Source organism: Alexandromys fortis, unplaced genomic scaffold (genome assembly GCF_014885135.2).
Source record: "Alexandromys fortis isolate MF-2015 unplaced genomic scaffold, M_Fortis_MF-2015_v1.1 scaffold_98, whole genome shotgun sequence".
NCBI lineage: Eukaryota > Metazoa > Chordata > Mammalia > Rodentia > Cricetidae > Alexandromys > Alexandromys fortis.
This window is the reverse complement of record NW_026068002.1, coordinates 568,507-587,310: the sequence shown is the minus strand read 5'-3', so window position 1 is coordinate 587,310 and position 18,804 is coordinate 568,507. Positions and strand designations below refer to the sequence as shown.

Here is an 18,804-nt window from a genome sequence, read left to right as displayed (position 1 = left end):
TAACTAGAGAAACACATGAGAGAGACATATATCAAAAAGCATAGCAAACTGTAAGCAGGTTAAGTAACTCCCATGTGAAACTCGAATGCTGGCGGTCTTGTGAGCACGTGTCCAGCATAAAGAGACGGCTTTAAAAGCTGGGAGGAAAGACATATCGTATATGGAGGAGGTGGCTGCCTCCATTTCTTAGCAGCAGCAGTGGATCCTATACCTGACATTAAACCGATAGCATAAAATAAAGACCCTTTAGAACACCCAGACACTAAGATTTTTTTTTCCTTTTCAGACAGTAGCTGAAAAAAATCTCTAAAAGTTACATTTTAACAAGAAGAAAACTGACTCCAGAAATAGACGATACCATTGCAGAAACAATGACAAAATAATTTGGACAACGAATAAACTCAAACACTTTGCATAAATGACTGCCTTTTGCAGTAATTTGATTACTAAAGAATGGTTTGGGTCACTATTGTTTTATGTTTATCTTTGAGACAAGGTCTCACTCTGTAGCCTAGGATGGTCTGAGACTCACTGTGTAGCCCAGGCTGCTCTGGAACTCGTGGCCAACCCCAGATTTTGAGACTGAGGCACTACCCCAGTGTAACAGTGTTTTCCCACAACCACCTTGTCGAGTACAACCACCTCGGCATGAGGCTAGTTTCTGAGGTGCTTCTGCTGTAATCAGTGGCTTTCATGCCAGGTTGTTGATGTCAATATCCACGCACAGCTGAAAACAAATAGTTAGCCTCGAGATCAAAGTTTCTAATGCACGTTTACAGTTATAGTCACTGTGATGGTTTGTACTGGTTGACACACTGACAAGATCGTGTCAGAAGATAAACTCTGAACCCTCATGCCTGTGAGGAACTGTCTAGGTCAGGTTAATTCAGGTAGAAGGACTCTCCTTAACTGGGCTGGGGTCTTGAAGTGAATCAAACAGAAGGGAGCTAGGTACCAGCATTCATTCCCGACTGCTCTTGACTGTGGATACATCGCAGCCAACTGTGTCACGCTGTCCCTGTGATTTCCGGAGCCATGCTGGACTGTACCCCAAAAACTAAGGGAAAATAAGTCCTTCATTTTTTCAATTATTTTTGTCCAGTTTTTTTTTTTTTTTAATCACAGTAATAGAAAAAGTAACTACTATAGAAACTGATGCTGAGAAGTGGATCCATTGCTGTGCTAAGCCAGACCATGTGTTTCCCAGAAACTTGCTTGAAGGAGGACGGCAGAAGATTTCGGCTTTGGGGTTAGAAAATGCCTTGGGCACTGTAAGCAGAACTTAACAGACCATTTTGGTGGGTGCTTAAAATACAATGATGCTGAAGAGAAATGTGTGCAGTGGAGACCCAGCCTAGGAGGTTTCGAAGGGAGCAAAGATGTTTGAGGCCACTTTGGGGTACTCAGTAGCGTCCTTCCCGTGTTCTGAGATCACAGCAGTAATGGGAATGTGTGCCCTGTGCCACTGTGTCTTGGAAGTGTGACCCTTGCTTTTATTTTATGGAGACAAGAGATCACTTGGAGTCTCAGTGTTGGAATCAAAAGCCTATGCAGACTTTTCTAGCGGGACAAAATATATTCTATAGTACTAAATGACCTAAGGGGTCAAGAGGAGGGCAGCTTTGGTTTAAAACTAACACATTTGATGGATGCTCACCTTACGAGACCTGGATGGAGGAGGGTGGTCCTTGGACTTCCCACAGGGCAGAGAACCCTGATTGCTCTTTGGGCTGACAAGTGAGGGGGACTTGATTGGGGGAGGGGGAGGGAAAGGGGAGGCGGCGGTGGGGAAGAGACAGAAATCTTTAATAAATTAAAAAAAATAAATAAAACTAACACATTTGAGTGTCAAGTCAACAAGGGGCAGACTTGTGATAGATTAATATTGATTACCAACTTGCCAGGGTCTAGACCCAACCAGGAGACAAGCCTGCTTGTGAAGGATTATCTAGGTTAGGTTACATGAGATAGAAAGACAAAGACCCCATCCCACTCCTGACTGTGGATACAGTGTGACCAGTCACCTCGAGCTCCTGCTCTCATGAGGCTGTTCCAGATGAGCAGAAATCAAGCCTTCCCTTCCTCCTTTACTTTGGTCAGGTATTTTATCTTAGTACTGAGGACAGTTACGAAGGCAGTCATAACACTGCGTTTTCTAGCAGGGCAGGTACATTTGAACGTTGTCTTGTCATCGCTCCAAAGTCCAAGGCTTCCTTTTGTACCTAAAGGTAACTCCTAGCTCAGTCTCTTACATTGAGGATGCCTGTATCTTCGAGGAAAGGAAGGCATTCTAGTGAATGGTTACCAGCTGCCGGGAAGAGTCATGATACTCTTTAAAACAAGCTGTCTTCCTTTTCTGTGGGGAAGTTTCCCCGTTCTCTGTAGGAAGCTTCCCTCCCTTTGTGCGCGATGTGAAATATCTAGTTTTGATCAAGATCATATGTTTTCTTTTTATTTCAAAAGCGAACACTTTTTCTGAGCTTAGATGAAGTAATAAAAATCGCTGATTTTCTTGTGGTAGGAGCTTTTATGCCACTGTTCAGGATGGGAGCAGTGTTCCCCTTTGCTATTTTAATTATATCAGAGCAATTAGATCATAACTCACACTTCTGAAACCCCATTATAAAGATAAGGAATTCATTTTGCTGTATAATGCTCCAAACTGTAAATGAGATTTAAGATTAATTGTCTAATAGGTTGGATTTTAAATGGAAACTCTTTCCATTTTATTTTGTATCTGTATGATTCACCATGAAGCTTGCTTTAAAAGGTTTCAGAATTACTGATTCTTCTTTGTATTTAAACCGAAGTCAATTTCTTTTTAAATCAAAGTTTTTTTTTTCCTTTAAACTATCACTTTCTCACTTCTAGGTGGAGATGTTTGTGTTGTTATTGTTGTTGATGATGATGGTTGAATAGAGAATAAAATAAGAACATAAACATGGGGCAGGAGAGGGGGTATCGTAATAAAAAGCCCAGTTCCTCCTGTCCTTTCCATAACACGGAAAACACTGAGCCAATTCCGTATTTTTATTATCAGGTTATAAATTCCACGAGGTAGATCTTTGATGAAAGCAATAGTCTTCTCAGCCTATGGGTATAGCTGGGTATGTGGTACAGTGAGGTAGAGGAACAGTCCTGAGGGCAGGCAGCAAAGGAGGAGTTCCTGGTTTCTGACAGAGGTGCAGTTAAACTTGGACTCCGGGCCACAGAGAGGGTGAGGATGTGTGGAGATGCGTGTGGTGGGTCCTGGGGCTAAGGGAAAAGATGAACGAAGCAGGAAGTGGAGTCACGTGCATGCTTCATGTTCTGTAAGTAAACCAGTAGAGGTCAGAGGGAGGCAGTCACAAGGCTTGCACTCTGGCTGAATACTTCTTGTGGGAGTCGTTGGAGCAAACGCTCCAGGTGGCGGACTAGCTGGTTTGCTTTTACTCATTCAACATGCACTCACCTGGTGCTTACCTTGTATCGAGTGCTGGACTTTTCCAAATAGTTCAGTCAGGAACCCATAAGGACTTGCATAGCTGGAGTGGGAAGGGGTACAAAAGCTGCATTGGGCATGACAATCCTCACAAGCTGGAGCTTACCACTGTGTGGAAATGAGACCCGAGAACAAGGCCAGTTTAGGGTAAAGGGGTATGTGCACATTCATGTGATGCCCGCCGCTGACAATCCATCAGGTACTCGAGGTGAGGGACTCGGCCATCTTACTGGTAAAATGTGCAGCTCAGTAAATCCCTAATTATTCCTAAACAAGGGCTGCGTGAATGCCACAGACATAGTCCCCAGTCCACAACCAACCTGGAAGTACCACAGGTCTCTAGAAATACTGCTGTCTTGATAGATGTGTGCATCTGAAAACACATTTTACAAGTGATTGCCAGACTTCGGCGGTAATTCCAGAAGAATAGACCCATTCGATGCACAACCCATCTTCCAAGCTTGAAGTCTCTTAACTGTTGTTTTTGCCGAGTGACCCAAAGGTCTTCATGAAAACAGAGGAGGCAGTGCCTGGGGGCATCTGGCCTGAGTGTGGGTGGCTGATTGTTCTACTAGTCAGTCGTGAATAAACACGCAGCTGTCTGCTATGCCGTGAACATGGCTAGACACTGGCCCTCACAATGGCTGGGCCATCCAGATTGAATTCTGAGCAGACAACACTGACTCCATTGATATTTTGTGATGATGAGAGGTCCAGGGAAGAAATAGAAGTAATTTAATGGCTTGTCGTCACCGAAGATGTCCACTGCGGAGAAGCAAGCAGATTTGTAAGGAAGGATGGTGTGTTTTAAATGTGTGAGCATTATTATTCATTGCCCTGGTTTGAGGTTTTGTTTTTAAGGTAGGAAATGTCCTTTGGACTGAGTGAAACGCGACTCAGCATAAAAGGCTCACGGTGGAACAAAGCGTGCAGACTGTGAGTGATTGGCACGCGCCGGGCTAATGAGAAGACAGAGTGTCTCTAATCAGCAACAGAACAAACACTCACAAGGCTCCCTTTCCCTCCTAGGACGTCCTTCGCTGGGCACCTGGCCGGCATCCTTGTGGGACTGATGTACACTCAGGGGCCTCTGAAGAAAATCATGGAGACTTGTGCAGGTACAGAATGAGACACTTGACCTGGCAGTAGTTAGAGGTTCATGTTCATGTGCACAGGAGCAGCCCTAAGATTCCTCGTGGTTCTCTTTAGAAATGTCCTGATAGACCCAGAGTTCTCTTTAAACCGAGAGGTAACGATAGCCCAATCACAGGGCCTCACGTTGCTCTGCAAAGGAGAATTCAAGCCCAAATTTCAGTTCTGAGGTGTTCTTAAGGAACAAATGCTGGTATAGACTTTTACCCTCAGCCCTAATGTGTTCACAGAAAACTGCAATTTTCCTCAAAACCTGAGTTTATAATAATGTATTTTTCTATTAAATTCCTCGAAGTTAATAGACAGGCCTGGCAAGGTTAACAGAAGGAAATCAAACCTGGACTGGAGTACAGGGCCAGAAATTTGAAGAGTTCAGAATGACTACCAGGTCCTTGGTGGGTAAAACATTATATTCTCGGGAAGCCAAGCCATGTAATTTATCTCTTGAGGTTGGTCCCTGTTTTTTTATTTTCTTTGCTTTTTTCCTTTGTTCCCCCCCAATATTGATGTTCAATAAAAATGTTTTATTTAGTAGTGAATGCATTTAGACCCTTTAATATAAAATACTGTACTGATTCTGACTTGTAAGGCAGCTAGTTTGCAAACACTTGTTTTATAGACGATGCACATTCTAATATTTCATCTTTTATTCATGGGAATTCTTCTGAGACTATTTTACCTTTTTTTGAACCATAAATAATTTGTTTTCACAGTGTGTGCCGATGACTGTTGTTCTCGAGAACCATATAATATTCATGGTGTTTGAAAGCTTTCTGGGCCCTGTTCCGCTGCCTTTATTGGCAGGTTGTTTTCACTTTGGTGTAATTTTTACAGGCTGGACTGCGTCTACACAGAGTCCCATTCCTGCTCGTTCCCTAGTCCTGTAGCCTGTGTGCTCTTGGAGGAGGCAACAGGAGCCACCTTCACCTGCAGTGCCCCCTTCTACCACATTCTCAGCACGGCTGCACAGCACCTGTCCGGAGCCAACTGCTGAGAAAGGGGCGTGCCTTCATCCTGATCCACGTAAAGATGTAAGGGATCTTAAGGCGGACGAACTAAAAAGTTTAGTTATTGGTTTAATTTTCAAAAAGGATTTTCTCTACAATGATAACATTTAAACCTTCCTTAAGACCATTGCTGTTTTCTGTGCAGACATTTTTATATCAGGTTTGGTTTTTTTTTTTTAAGTGCCACAGAAGAAAATTAAGTTTGAGAAGCAGCCTGCATTCTGATGAGAGCAGAGAAGACGTAATAGCCTAGAAGGGAATTGACACAGGGACTTGTGGAAAACGGCCAGGAATGCGGATTCTGCTGCTTCGTGGGTCATCCTGGGAGTGGGTCTGGGCCTGTTTCTGTCTGGTTCACTGTGCCAGAGGAAGTCACTTAGGAAAAATAGAGAACATGGCTCTCCTAATACCCTTGTTGGGAGAAGGGTTTTTTTCCTTATCACAGCCTATCTGGTGCTCTGTGCAGCAAAAATCACCTGAAGTCACCTAGAACCTTTAAGAAACCACAGTGCATGTAAATTAGGGTTTCACTGACACCTGTCTACACACACACACAGACACACGCACACACACACATGTGCACACACACACTGTTCCCTAAAAGGCTGGCTCTAAACAAATGAAGTTTGTTCTAACAGTTGTTTAGAAATGATTTAAGGTGACCCCGGGCTTTCTCATGAAGAACTGTGTAACTGCTGGAAAGATTAGCTGTTCAAACCTATGACCGCTGTTAAAGTCTTGGTTTTCTTTGTGTTTAGGTGTTTTTTCACCCAATGTTGGGTACCCAGGACAGCAGTACTACTTTAATAGTGCAGGTAAGTTCATGGCATCTAATACAGTTTCACTTGTTTTAAACACTGAACAGTTCAGGAGCATGGAGATGCTTTTAAGATGGCATTAGTTTGGCATCTGCTCGCACTGCACACAGTTGTACATGCGCTCTCCCTGGAAACCGAACGGTCAGGGGTAAGCTAGGGTGCATCAGGTGGGCTGTTAGGAAAGACGGTCACTCCAGCATGAAATAGTTGTCTAAATGGTACAAGGCCTCTCGTGTACAGTAAGGTACCTATTACCCCAAGACACCCAAGACTCCCCCTGGCGGGGTGTTTAGACTGGTCCCAGGGACACAATTCCACACTTCTGCCCCATCCACACTTTCAGCGAGGCCTTAGCTTGTCCTGTTATACTAAGAGTCTAGGGCAGCGCGTAGCATTGCATCGGCCAGACAGGAACATAGTAATCGTGTGTGTGTCTTGTAAAGCCAGTAAGACTGGGTGATGAAGGCCTTGTCTCCAGACACAGTCAGATGAAGCTTGTAGCCTCTCAATACTATTAAACTGATATAATTGAAGTTCAACTCCCTCGTGAGAGGAGAACGTGGGTGCATACACGGTAGTATTTAGGTCTTTTGAGTGAGTGGCACAGAAATAGGTCTGAGTGTCTTAATGCAACAGACTGGACATGTCCCCCTTTAGAAGTTTGTCTTGAAATCCTAGCTCTTATCATAACAGTATTTAGATTTGGGTTCTTTGGTATGAAATCAAATCACCATAAGGTAACATCCACGTTAGTGCCCACATGAGAAGGACTCCAAGAACCCCTTGTCTCCTGCCGTTTAAGTACACTTGGTGCCCATCAGCAGCCAAAAGAGAATACTCACAAGATCTGGAGCTGACATCCTAGCTTGGACGACTGGAACTTGTCATAGCCGTTACCAATGGCCAGAGATTCCATGTGAGGCTGGCAGCCTTTGTATCACGTGTCACATGGCTAATGTTTTAGACACTGAAGGCTTTATTGCCTATTTGGCTCTGTTCTAGCTAGCCGGCCCTTTCTTACACCATGAGAACAAGCAGCGAGAATTCATAGATGTGGGACAATGACTGTGTGCCCTAACGTCTTATGGAAATACCATGTTTCAGCTTCAGACCAGAGGTCATAGTTTTGTTGCTTTGGTTTGCTTTTGAATTCTGGCTTACCTAGACCTCTAACAGGTACAAAGAATTGTTAATATATATCTGATACTGATCTTGATTGTCAGTCTGACCAAATTGAGAGTTGCCCAAAAAATCAATAAAGGGCCCACCTGGGCATGTCTGTGAGATAATTTCCTTAGTCCATTAGCTGGAGGGCCATGACCTTCCCAGGATGTGGGTGATAACATCCAGTTGGCTAAAGCCCCCCTGAAATAAAGAGGAAGAAGAATGAAGCCCACTCACTAGAACAGGCATCAGACATTTTCTCTCTCTCTGACTGACTCTCTCTCTCTCTCTTTCTGTGTCTGCCTATCTCTGTCTGCATCCTGACCTCCATGAAGTAAGCATTTCGTCCTCACTGCTCCCCTCTGCGGTGATGGCTCTTCCTTATCACAGGCCCATAGCGACAGGGGCAGGTAGACATGGCCTGAAACCCGAGTCAAAACAACTCCTCTGTCCTGCAAAGGTGCTCTCTCGGGCATTTGCCACAGTGACAAAAAAGCTAATACTGTGTGCATGTAATGTATATACATATACATACATATTCACATGCATTTGTACATGTGTATCACTTTGGGTTTATTCTCCCATACAACTATACAAAGGTTTTTTTTTTTTTTTTTTTTTTTGGTGGGGATTGGTTTTCAAGACAGGTTTTCTCTGTGTAGCTTAGGAACCTGTGCTGAAACTCTCCCTGTAGACCATGCTGGCCTTGAACTTGCAGAGATCTGCCTGGTTCTGCCTCCCAAGTGCAGCCACCACCCTGCCCCCATACAACATACAATGTTACTAAGTCACAGACTGTTATCCATCAGTACTCGGTGAAGATCACATTGCAGAGTGCTGTTATGGACACTATAAGAAAAAAAAAACAGCAGTTCTTCTCTTAGAGAGTCTAGAGGAGGAGCAGGTATGTTTATTTAGAGGTGGGTATATAAGGGTGGATATGTAGGAATAGGTGTATAGACATGGGTGTTTAAAGGTGGTCATATAGGAATGAGTATATAGAGGTGGGTATATAGAGGTGGGTACATAGGCATGGGTATATAGAGGTAGGTATATAGAGGTGGGTATATAGGCATGGGTATATAGAGGTGGGTACATAGGCATGGGTATATAGAGGTGGGTATATAGAGGTAGGTATATAGGCATGGGTATATAGGCATGGGTATATAGAGGTGGGTACATAGGCATGGGTATATGGAGGTGGGTATATAGGCATGGGTATATAGAGGTGGGTATATAGGGGTGAGTATATTTGAGAAGATGAAACAAAAGAGCTCATGACACCAATTAGATGATAATAAAAGCTGAGACATGATGTCATGTGAGTGGATAGCTAGTAACCCTAGCATTTGTTGAATTTTTCCCTACTCCCGATGGTCAGGTTCCACCTGCAGCTCTTTCCTGGGAGACGTCCACAGGCAGGTAACCTGCTCCGCCCTGCTCTTCTCTCCTCACTGCCCCGCAGCCCGGAGAATGCCTTTATTATTATTTTTTTTCCTAAAGGTCCAGAATCCTTGTCTGAGAATGGTTTTCTCCACTCTGCTACTAAGTTTCCACAGAGGGGCTCACCCATTCCCTTCTGTTCCTGTGCTGACGTGGAGGCGAGGTTAGTCATCTGGGAAGGAGGAAGAGAGGAGCAGTCCATGAAGCTGTCCAGAGGAGGTGGAGTGGTGAGCATGACAGGTGACTAGGAGTTAGGGAAAGTCATTATGGAGAGAGAGGACTTCCCAGGGGCCTTTGAATCGGAAGGAGAATCAAATGTGGCCTGTTGGCGACTGTCCAGAATGTGCTAAGAAAGACCTTAAGGATTAAATCCATAGCATAATAGTCTTAGAAGTAACGGGGTTCCATGTACTCTGTAACTCTCAAGCCATGGCTCATGACTATCAACAATCCTGGTTTATGTCATGTACGAGTCACCTGAATAGCCTGAAATTCACCCAGGTAATGAAGTCAGAAGGGGAAGACTGGGAGCCCTGACACACACACACACACACTCATACACACACAAACACACACATACAACGTCTCAGGTGATGGGACCAAGAGTAAAAGCCCTTCATATGTCTGGGACCTTGGGCTTGGGGATCACAGAGTTCTGTCTCTGCCCCAAGAAGGTGCTTTGTGTGTGAGGTTTTCACCTTTGCTTGGTCTGGGTGGGACGATCAGTGTCATCTGAACTGAGATGGTGCGATCGGCCCGCTGTTGTGGACGGAGTTGATAATGGCAGTCTCTTGAAGAGCATTTTGGTTGTCTTCTGTAGAAACCATTTCATAGTGTGGGAAGCAGAAGAGAAGTAAGTGTTCCTGGCCTGTGTGACTGGGAGGAGCCGAGCTGGTCAGGGAAACCATCACGGGTCTGTCTCCCAGTGTGGTGCCTCATCTTGTTAACTTCTGCTCTCCAGGAGACAGAGGAAGAGGCAGGCAGCAGTGTGAAGTCATTAGAGGTAAGGGGTTTTCTCTGTTGTCTGATGCTTCACTTTTGTGAGTCTCCGCAGGAGATCACAGTGGAGTCTGGGTAAGAGTTCTGTCAGGAGACATTCTTGCTGCACAAGTGTGAGGATGTGAGTTTGATCCCTAGAACCCAGGTTTAAAGAAATCAGTAACACACCCAGTGGCATATCCCTGTAACCCCAGTACCAAGGAGGCTCTCTGAGCAGCCAACCTAGCAGCTTAGCAAAGCCCAGACCACTTGGGACAGTGTCCGAAACACAGCACCTTGCAGAGGAATGGCACCTGGGGTTGTCCTCTGGCCTCCACGTTCACACACACACACACCTCATTATGTAGTGTGTACACACACACACACACACACACACACACACACACACACATACAAACACACCAGCCTTCTGGGTCTAGGGAAAGGAATGAACTCTACCACACTTGTGCACAGACTTCCTGGTCCTGTCCTTCCTAGTCCTGACATCTTGCCTGACAGCTGGAAAATTGAACTGAGGAAGGCTGAATAATTTGGTCACATTTACAGAATAGCTAAGGGTAAGTCTGGGACAAGGATATGAGTTGGTGGTTCATTGATTGGCCCTGCTTTTAGGTTGTATGGGGCTGTGAGAGGCACACACACTCTGACCACTGAACTTTGGGAAACAAAGTAATCCTTCTTGTGCTGTCTCTCTTCGCCCCTCCCTCCCGCCCAATTCCCCTCTGTTTGCCACATTTACTGATATTTTCTGTTGGCAGAAGGAAAATCTCTCTCTGCTCCTTTTGTCCTTCTTCAGTGAGAGGCGGTGACGCAGCTGACACACAGACTGGAGAATTCAAGGCAGAAATCCAAACCTTTTTTTACCCTTCCTTTTTGATGTCCTGGAAGATTAACATATTACTATCCCTTCCTCTGGACTGATCGGATTTCCTCAAAGACAGCACTACAGAGGGCCCAGGTGGCCAGGCTAATGGTTATCTATGCAACTTTGATAGGATTGTGCGTATCTCTTACAAGTAGTGATTTATTCTTAACATGGCCACCTTCAGCTGGGAAACTCCTTAGAGGTCAAAGAAGCTGAGGAGTGTTTTAAAAAACTGTTACCAATTTTTCTTATCTGTGCTGTTTTTCTTTGCGGTGAAATCCTGGAATGTATATAAGGACCAGGTGGGGCAGTTAGCAAAGTAATGATAGCCAGAGAGCTTTTCGTTAAACTACAGAGCCTAAGTATATAACTTAAGAAGTAGTTATCACAAGACATAATTTAAACTTATTTATCCTAAGTATTGGTTGTGAGATTCCTCTGCCCTTGTTTATTATGAAGACTTTACAACATTTGATTGGGCCATTCGAAGAATAACTGTTGAAAAGTTTTGTTTCTCATGGACCCCTTATCATAATAGATGTTGATGGCATTTTTGGTCTTGCTGGTGATTTATGATTGATTATACAAAACCTTTAAACCACACCAGTCCTTTTGACCAAAGACACCAAAGTTTTCCTCATTCTTTGTCTCCACAGTTTGTCTGACAAGTGTCAAGCTAAGATTTTATAATGTCTGTATGATGAGAGCTGTTGAATTTATTTCACCCAAACATTGCTGGGTTGTTTTTAAACAAAGAAATAACATGTAAAAAAATGTCTTGCTATCAAGTGGTGGTGGTGCACGCCTTTATTCCCAGCACTCGGGAGGCAGAGGCAGGCGGATCTCTGTGAGTCTGAAGCTAGCCTGGTCTAGAAGAGATAGTTCCAGGACAGCCAGGACTATTGCAGAGAAACCCTATCTTGAAAAAAAGAAAAAGAAAAATGTTTTTCTGGAGCGAGAAAATGTTACCTAACATCACTGCAGTTAACACCCATGTAAGCTAAGACTGAAGACACGTGTGCTTTCTGCACAGGCCAGTGCTGCAGAGTATCGGGTCATTTGGATTTTGAATTAGATGAGCACTGTGGAGTGGGCTAGGGAAGGTGCTGCTTCGCCCTTCTCAAGCACAGACTCTTCCACAGGGCTTTAAAGGTGACAGTGACACACGGGGGAAAATAACCGTACATGGTTTTCGCCTTGCAATAAAATAATTAGCATTCTCAGAGAGTTGGGCAGTGTCACTTAGGGACTGTTGAGGCATTCTGCTGTGTTCAGTGACTTACTCACAAATATTCTGTTAGTGTTGTGAGGGGGATACTCCTTCCATTTAGGCTCTGTGGAGTGAGTTTGTTGGCCACCGCTGTCCTGCAGTGCTTGGTGTCTGGTGAAGAGTGTGAAAAATCAAGATCCATAATTCTATCCCATTCTCCTTTACCCTTCAGGAAGTGTGCTAAGGGTGTCCCTAACACATCAGGGGACCTGAGCTTTTCTGATAGTTCCACTGAGTAAAGAAGAATTTGAAAAGAACATCCATCTTTAAAATTGTTTTCTGTTCCCAAGGTGGTCATAAACCACTGTGAGAATTTGGAATTTTTCATTTTTCTTCCCCTGTTTTGAAAATTATTGCTATTACCATTCTGACATGGACATGTAAGAGAGAATGTAGAAATGGACCTAGTGGAAGTATTCAGTCAGTACTCGATGGCTTTTACTGAGTTGTTAGCAAAGCCTTCATCATTCCCCATCAAAGTCTAAGACGTTTCACTTAATGCTTCTTTCTGTATTCATTTTTTTTTATTGTGTAAGGAAATTCAACAAAATAGAACCAAGCCAGTAGAATACTACAGCAGTCAGTTACAGGAGTGAAGTATGTAGTGATATTTTGTTTGTGTTTTAACAAATAGAGTTTTCCCAAAGATAAAAGTGCAAAGCTAAGCCACTAAAGGCCAGACAGTGGTGGCAAACACTTTTAATCGGAGGACTTGGGGGACAGACTGATCTCTGCTAGTTCAAGGCCATCCTGGGCCGCACAAGATTAAATCTGCCTAAAAGAGAAACAGAACTCACACAAAGGTGATCCTAGCACTTGCGATCATACCCCTTTAATCTCAGCACTAGGGAGGTGGAGACAGGAGTAATATGGCTGGGTGGAGAGAGGAATATAAGGCAGGAGGATTCGGGAACTCAGAACTCAGTGCATTCTGAGGAGCGGTACAGTCTAGGCAGTCAGTTTGAGGATGCAGGCTGAGGAGGCCATCTGTGGGCAGAAGCTCCCTTTCAGTCTGAGCATTGGTAGAGGTGAGAACTCTAGTGACCGCTCTGCTTCTCTGTTCTCTCGGCTTTCACTCCCTTATAGCTGACTCTGAGTTTTTATTATTAAGACCAACTAGAATTCATGCTACAAAAGTATCTACATAGACATTCTTTAAAGAAGACTTATAAAATGACTTATCATTCCATAAAGAGATGCTCAACACCATTGATCATTAAACCACCGAACAGTGAAAGGGATGGGGGCAGCAGTGCATTCCTGCACTTAAGAGACAGAAGCATGAGTTTCACAAGTTCAAGGCCAACCTGGGCTAGTCTGTTCAGGGCCAACCTGAATAATATGATAAGACCCAGTCGCAAAAACAAGATGGTGGTAACCTTGTACCCACTTATATTAGTCAGGGTTTTGCTACAGAGATGAACAGAACCTGATGAATGAATAGATAACACACTCTCTCTCCCCCACACATGAAATTTATTAGAATGACATATAGGCTGTTATCTAGCTAGTCCAACAGTGGCTGCCTTTTAATGGACAGCCCAAGAATCCAGTAGTTGTTCAGTCCTTGAGGCCAGATTTCTCCGCTGGTCTTCAGTAGAAGCCAGAATCCTTAAGAAGTAGACTCTAATGTCAGTGAAGGAATGGGCTTGTTATCAAGAGCAAGAAAGCAAAAGGAAAGCTTCATTATTTCATGCCCTTGTACGCCTGGCAGCAGAAGGTATGGCCCATATTAAAGGTTTGTCTTCCCACAAAGGCCCAGATTAGAAGTCAGGTTTTTTTTTTTTTTCATTTCAGATGATTTAATTAAGAAAAGATCCTTCTCAGGTGTGCCCAGTCATTTGGGTTTTAGTTAATTCCAGTTGTTCTCTCAAGTTGACAACCAAGAATGGCCATCACACCGCTATAGTAGCTATGGCTAAATTTGAAAAGCTATATAGTAGCAAGGATTGGTGCGGGTGTACTGGAGCCAGAGCCCTCATGCACCGCTTGTAGGTCTATGATGTGGTGCATCTACTTTGGAAAACATTCTGGTGGTTCCTTAAAGATCTAAACAAATGTGTAGTCGACCAGCAGTTACCCTCTCAGATACACACAAATGTGGGTTCATGAACGCATTGGCCCACAGCATCATTCAGATGTTTGAAAGGTAGATCTAGGGCTGGGGGTGACAGCTACCGGGGTAAACTGCTTGCTACACAACCCTAAGAACCTGAGTTTGGATCCCCAGCATTCACGTCAAAGCCAGGCGTGATGACATCTACACGTGCCCTTGATGCTTGGGGGTGGAATCAGGTGGATCCTAAGGGATCATTGGTCATTGAGTCAAGATCAAGAAAATAAAGACGGGGAGAGCTTGAGGAAGACACCCAAAGCCAACCTCTGACCTTCACATGGGCCCGTTATGTGTGTGCGCACCCACATACACAAAGGCAGAAGGCAGTGCCCATCAGCTGCTGTGCAGATAAACTGTAGTTCAGCTATCCACAAAGATAGTATGTGGCCATTAGAAGGAGTGAAATTCTGACACATGTCACAATAGTCAGGAGCCCTGAGAACATGCTGTGTAGTGTTCCATACACAGCACAGCATGCACGGTCTGCCGCTGTGTATATGATTTGTGCAGAACTGACACTTATAGAAATAGAAAGTAGATTAGTGATTACTCAGAACCAGGAAGGATGTGAAACTGAGGGGTGTTATCTCAAGGGTACACATTTCTTTGGGGGAATTAAGAAAATATTTACAATCATTCCTGGTGATGCGGGTCCAACTGCATGCATGTCCTGGGAGCTGTCTCCTAGTGACGCTGTCTTACCTGAATTACTTTGCAAAAGTCCCGCTTCCATGTACTAGTGACACATGACACAGATATCCATGTGAACGCACAGTAGTTATTGGGTTATCGATTGAAGCCGGCAGGGTTTATTGCAGTTTTATTTTTTAATGAAAATAAAAATCCGAAATTGCTGAATATTTTTACTAGTTATGATAATTTCCCTTTCAGTCTTCTTGGAGGGCAGGAAGACGGGGGTGGGGGAGGGAAGGGTCAATTAAAGCCAAGCACATATGAAAATGTTATGTATAAGGAAGCCTATGTATGCCAATTAAAAACTGAATCAAAGTTTTGTCTAAGAAGTCATACATATTAAAGACTTTTAATAATAAAAAGTTCAAAAATAAATTTTAAAATAGATTGAGTTCCAGTGATCTAATTTCTGAGTACGAAATTTCACTCAACCAAGCTCTGCCTTTCTCTGCAGTTACTAAAGTTAGTACTCACGCATGCACTGGGCAGGATGAAAGAGATGCATGATACTGGTGCTTACAGAGTTTCATTGACAACCTAGTGCATTAATTAAGACTTGAAAGATCCCCTTCAAAGAATATGATAAGGACAGGATGGGGGGAAACGTGGAGCAGAAGATAACTTCTCTCCTTGTGCCAGACTGTTATCTCTAGAGTTCCCTTCAAACTAATCCTGTAGCCATTGACAGTTAAAGAAACACAGGGACGAGATCCAAACTGACAAAAGTTTGATAGAATTAGTTTGGAAAAGCAAACTTTGTTCCACTACTGTCTTTATTAATTGGTGTCTGTGTAGTGTGTAAAGAATTATATTTATTATTTAGTGAGCATGTCTCCTGTTGAGTACCGTTTTCGAAAGTGCTATTATTTGGAAGTTCAGTGTCTGATGAAGTTATAGTCAGAGAAATTGGCTTATCCGTCTCAATCTAGTTGTGAGTTTGTGAAATACAATGCTCAGCATGGGCACACTGTGGTTTATGTGTGAAACACTGGTTGTCTCCGGTTGTGTGGAGCCGCAAGGCAGTCAGACTTTCTCTGCTACTCTCCTCCATTCTCCTGACTCAAGTCAGAACTTCACAGGAAATAATCCGGTGCAGCAGGACAGTCATCATCTCCCAGCTGACAACTACAGTCCATAGAGCCCGTCCCAGTCTCTTCTCCGCACTCCCAGCTGCCTTTCAGTCAGTGTTTCTTTTCCTTGTTAGCATGTCCCATCTCATTCATGCCCAGGTCCGGGCTGTACACTGTGGCCGCAGCAGTGACAGGATCATCGTTGCCTACTCTTGTGGAAGTCTTCTTTGGATGTCCTCTTTCCTTAATGCAAGATTATTATTACACTCAAAATAATGGCGTGAATCACGTGCTTGTCTTTGCATACACAAAGCCGGAATTCTGAAGCAAAAGCCAAACCCATTCCTAGGGTCTGTAACCTTTTGATTGTGCCCACAGACCCCTCTGGATATCAGAATCACTACCCAGATGGCAGAGCAGGGGCCTATGAAGAAACTCACAGGAACTATGACGCCTACACGGCAGGACTGAGTGAGGAGGAGCAGCTGGAAAGAGCTTTGCGTGCCAGCCTCTGGGACCGAGGTAAGAGCCCTGCACCCTTCAGTTAATTTAAAACCCTCCTCGTGGCCAGGCGGTCTGAGAAGGGACTATTTGGAGCAAATTAAGTCTTGAGCAGTTTATAAAAAGGGCATCTAGGTGAAAAGCCTGTGCAGATTGTGATCTCAAAGAATAGGATGTGATGCCACTGTCCCACAGCCTCAGCTCCCAAGGTGCCAGACTGGAAGCATTGTTAAGTGTTCTTTTTATAGGCCTGCTGTGCTCTGTGCTTTAACATTAAAGTCAAGAAACTTGAACCACACGTCTTAAGTACATGAGAAATGTTAGCTTTGGAATTCACGATGCGAAGTGGCGCTCCGTCCCCAGACACCAAAGTCTTGGCCGCGAACCTCCCCACGGATTGTCCATGAAACCAAATAGACTCAGGCCGGAGTCCTACTTAGTCTGTCTCTCCCAGGGGCGGAGCCTGGGATTTTGTAGTTTTAACACATTTTCCAGAGGATTCCTTTACAGGCTGATAGCTAAGAATCAATATACCTATTTTGCTATCTTTGCTTTGGGTTTGGCTCACAAAGTTGGGTATAGGTATCTTCATTATTGCCCTAGTGTAAGTTACTAGGAAGCAGCCTTTTATACAGCATTGATACAGGCTCTATTATACTTCACATGGGGTACGGTGCAGGTACAGAGTGAACATAGAGGTAGAAGATGGGTCCCGCTCTGGAGAACGTCACTGCCTCAGGTTGTGTATGTACTTAGTTGACACCACCTCCTGCATGAGTAATTAAAACATCAAGACTCTGCCTGGAAAAGCTTCCCAATGCATTATGAAGTGTATTTATGCTACATACTGCACTGTACAAGTAACCATAATTCCAAGTCCCCAGGAGAGAGCGGCTCAGTGGGTGATAGGGGTGAGAAGATGGGGGAGTGTCCTTAGATCTTCACAGAGGCAGAGCTGGTAGGGTGTCAGGAATTTGTGAAATGTGCAGAGATGTCAAAGACATTTTTGACCGATGCTCTGAGTGTGGTCGCAAACAGAGAACTAAGGGATATGTTTGCGCCAGCACTTGCTTTTGAAATGAGCGCTGAGGAACTGGGCCAGGGCTGAAGTCCTGTAGTCGATCAGCCTCTGTGGAATGGTGCTGCAGTGGTCAGTCTCAGTCGTCAACCTGAGTAGGTGTTAAATCTCCATGGCTTGTCTATGAAGATGTTCCCAGGGAAGTTTAAACATCCCGTGGACTGGGCTCTTGGGCTGAATAAACAGAGAGAGCAGGTTGGACACCAGAATCCATGTATTTCTGTGTCCTGACCTTGGACACGGTGGGACCAGCCACCTCACTTTCCTGCTATGCTTTCTCTGCCTGGGGTTGTGTACGTTGGGATAAGCACATCCTCCCTAAAGTTGTCAGGATTTGGTCACAGCACTGAGAACCATCACTGTGCTAGCGCTGGAAGGATCTCAGATGGGGCTCTGACGTGAGCTGTGTTTGGTGAATCTGGCAGTGACTTTCCGCAAACAAGAGCTGAGCAATGATCAGATGCTGCTGAGTTATGAGACCATGCCAAGTGCAGCCCTTGAATTTAAGGAAGGTAGTGTAGGATGTGTTGCTTTCATTGGTTGAATAAAAAGACTGCCTTGGCCTTTTGATCAGGCAGAAACTTAGGTAGGCGGGAAAGACAGAACTGTATGCTGGGAAAAAAAGCAGAGACAGGCAGATGCCATGAATCTCCAGCCTGTAAGCCACAGTCATGTGGTGATACACAGATTTAATAAAAATGGGTTAATCGAGATGTGAGAGTTAGCCAATAAGAGGCTAGAGCTAATGGTCCAGGCAGTGTTAAAATAAATACGGTTTCTGTGTTATTATTTCGGGTGTAAGCTAGCCGGGCGTGATGTGGCCCTCTTCCCCTCATACAACAGGAGGGCAGTCTTAGCAACAGCATTGTGCGCAGAGATAGTGTGGTGTGATGGACTGAAGAAATAAGGTCCCAGATTGTGAGAGGAGCAGGAGGCTGGAGAAACTGGTACTTCCGGGGTGAACGGTATCAGAGCTATGGTGTTATTGGTACTCTATCACTGTATGGCAGGTCACTCTGAAACTGGGGGCTGGCGATAGTAGACATTCTTGCTTTAAGAATGTATGGGTCTGCAGGGCCAGAATGCCTTGCTATTGGCTGGCAAACTGCAGTGGTCAGGTTGAAGCATTCCTCAATGGCCTCATGAA

At 44.4% G+C, this 18,804-nt stretch overlaps 1 protein-coding gene across 8 annotated transcripts in view; it reads left to right on the top strand.

Annotated features, from left to right (window-relative positions):
- Rhbdd1 (rhomboid domain containing 1) overlaps positions 1-18,804 on the top strand; it is a 195,012-nt gene that overhangs the window by 127,257 nt on the left and 48,951 nt on the right. For 7 of the 8 annotated variants that reach the window (XM_050161016.1, XM_050161015.1, XM_050161014.1 and 4 more), the window contains exons 4-6: positions 4,511-4,599; positions 6,399-6,455; positions 16,457-16,600. In XM_050161016.1, coding sequence (XP_050016973.1) covers positions 4,511-4,599; positions 6,399-6,455; positions 16,457-16,600 — 290 coding nt within the window. The remainder of the gene's footprint in view (positions 1-4,510; positions 4,600-6,398; positions 6,456-16,456; positions 16,601-18,804) is intronic. The other variant, XM_050161013.1, reaches the window with a different exon arrangement.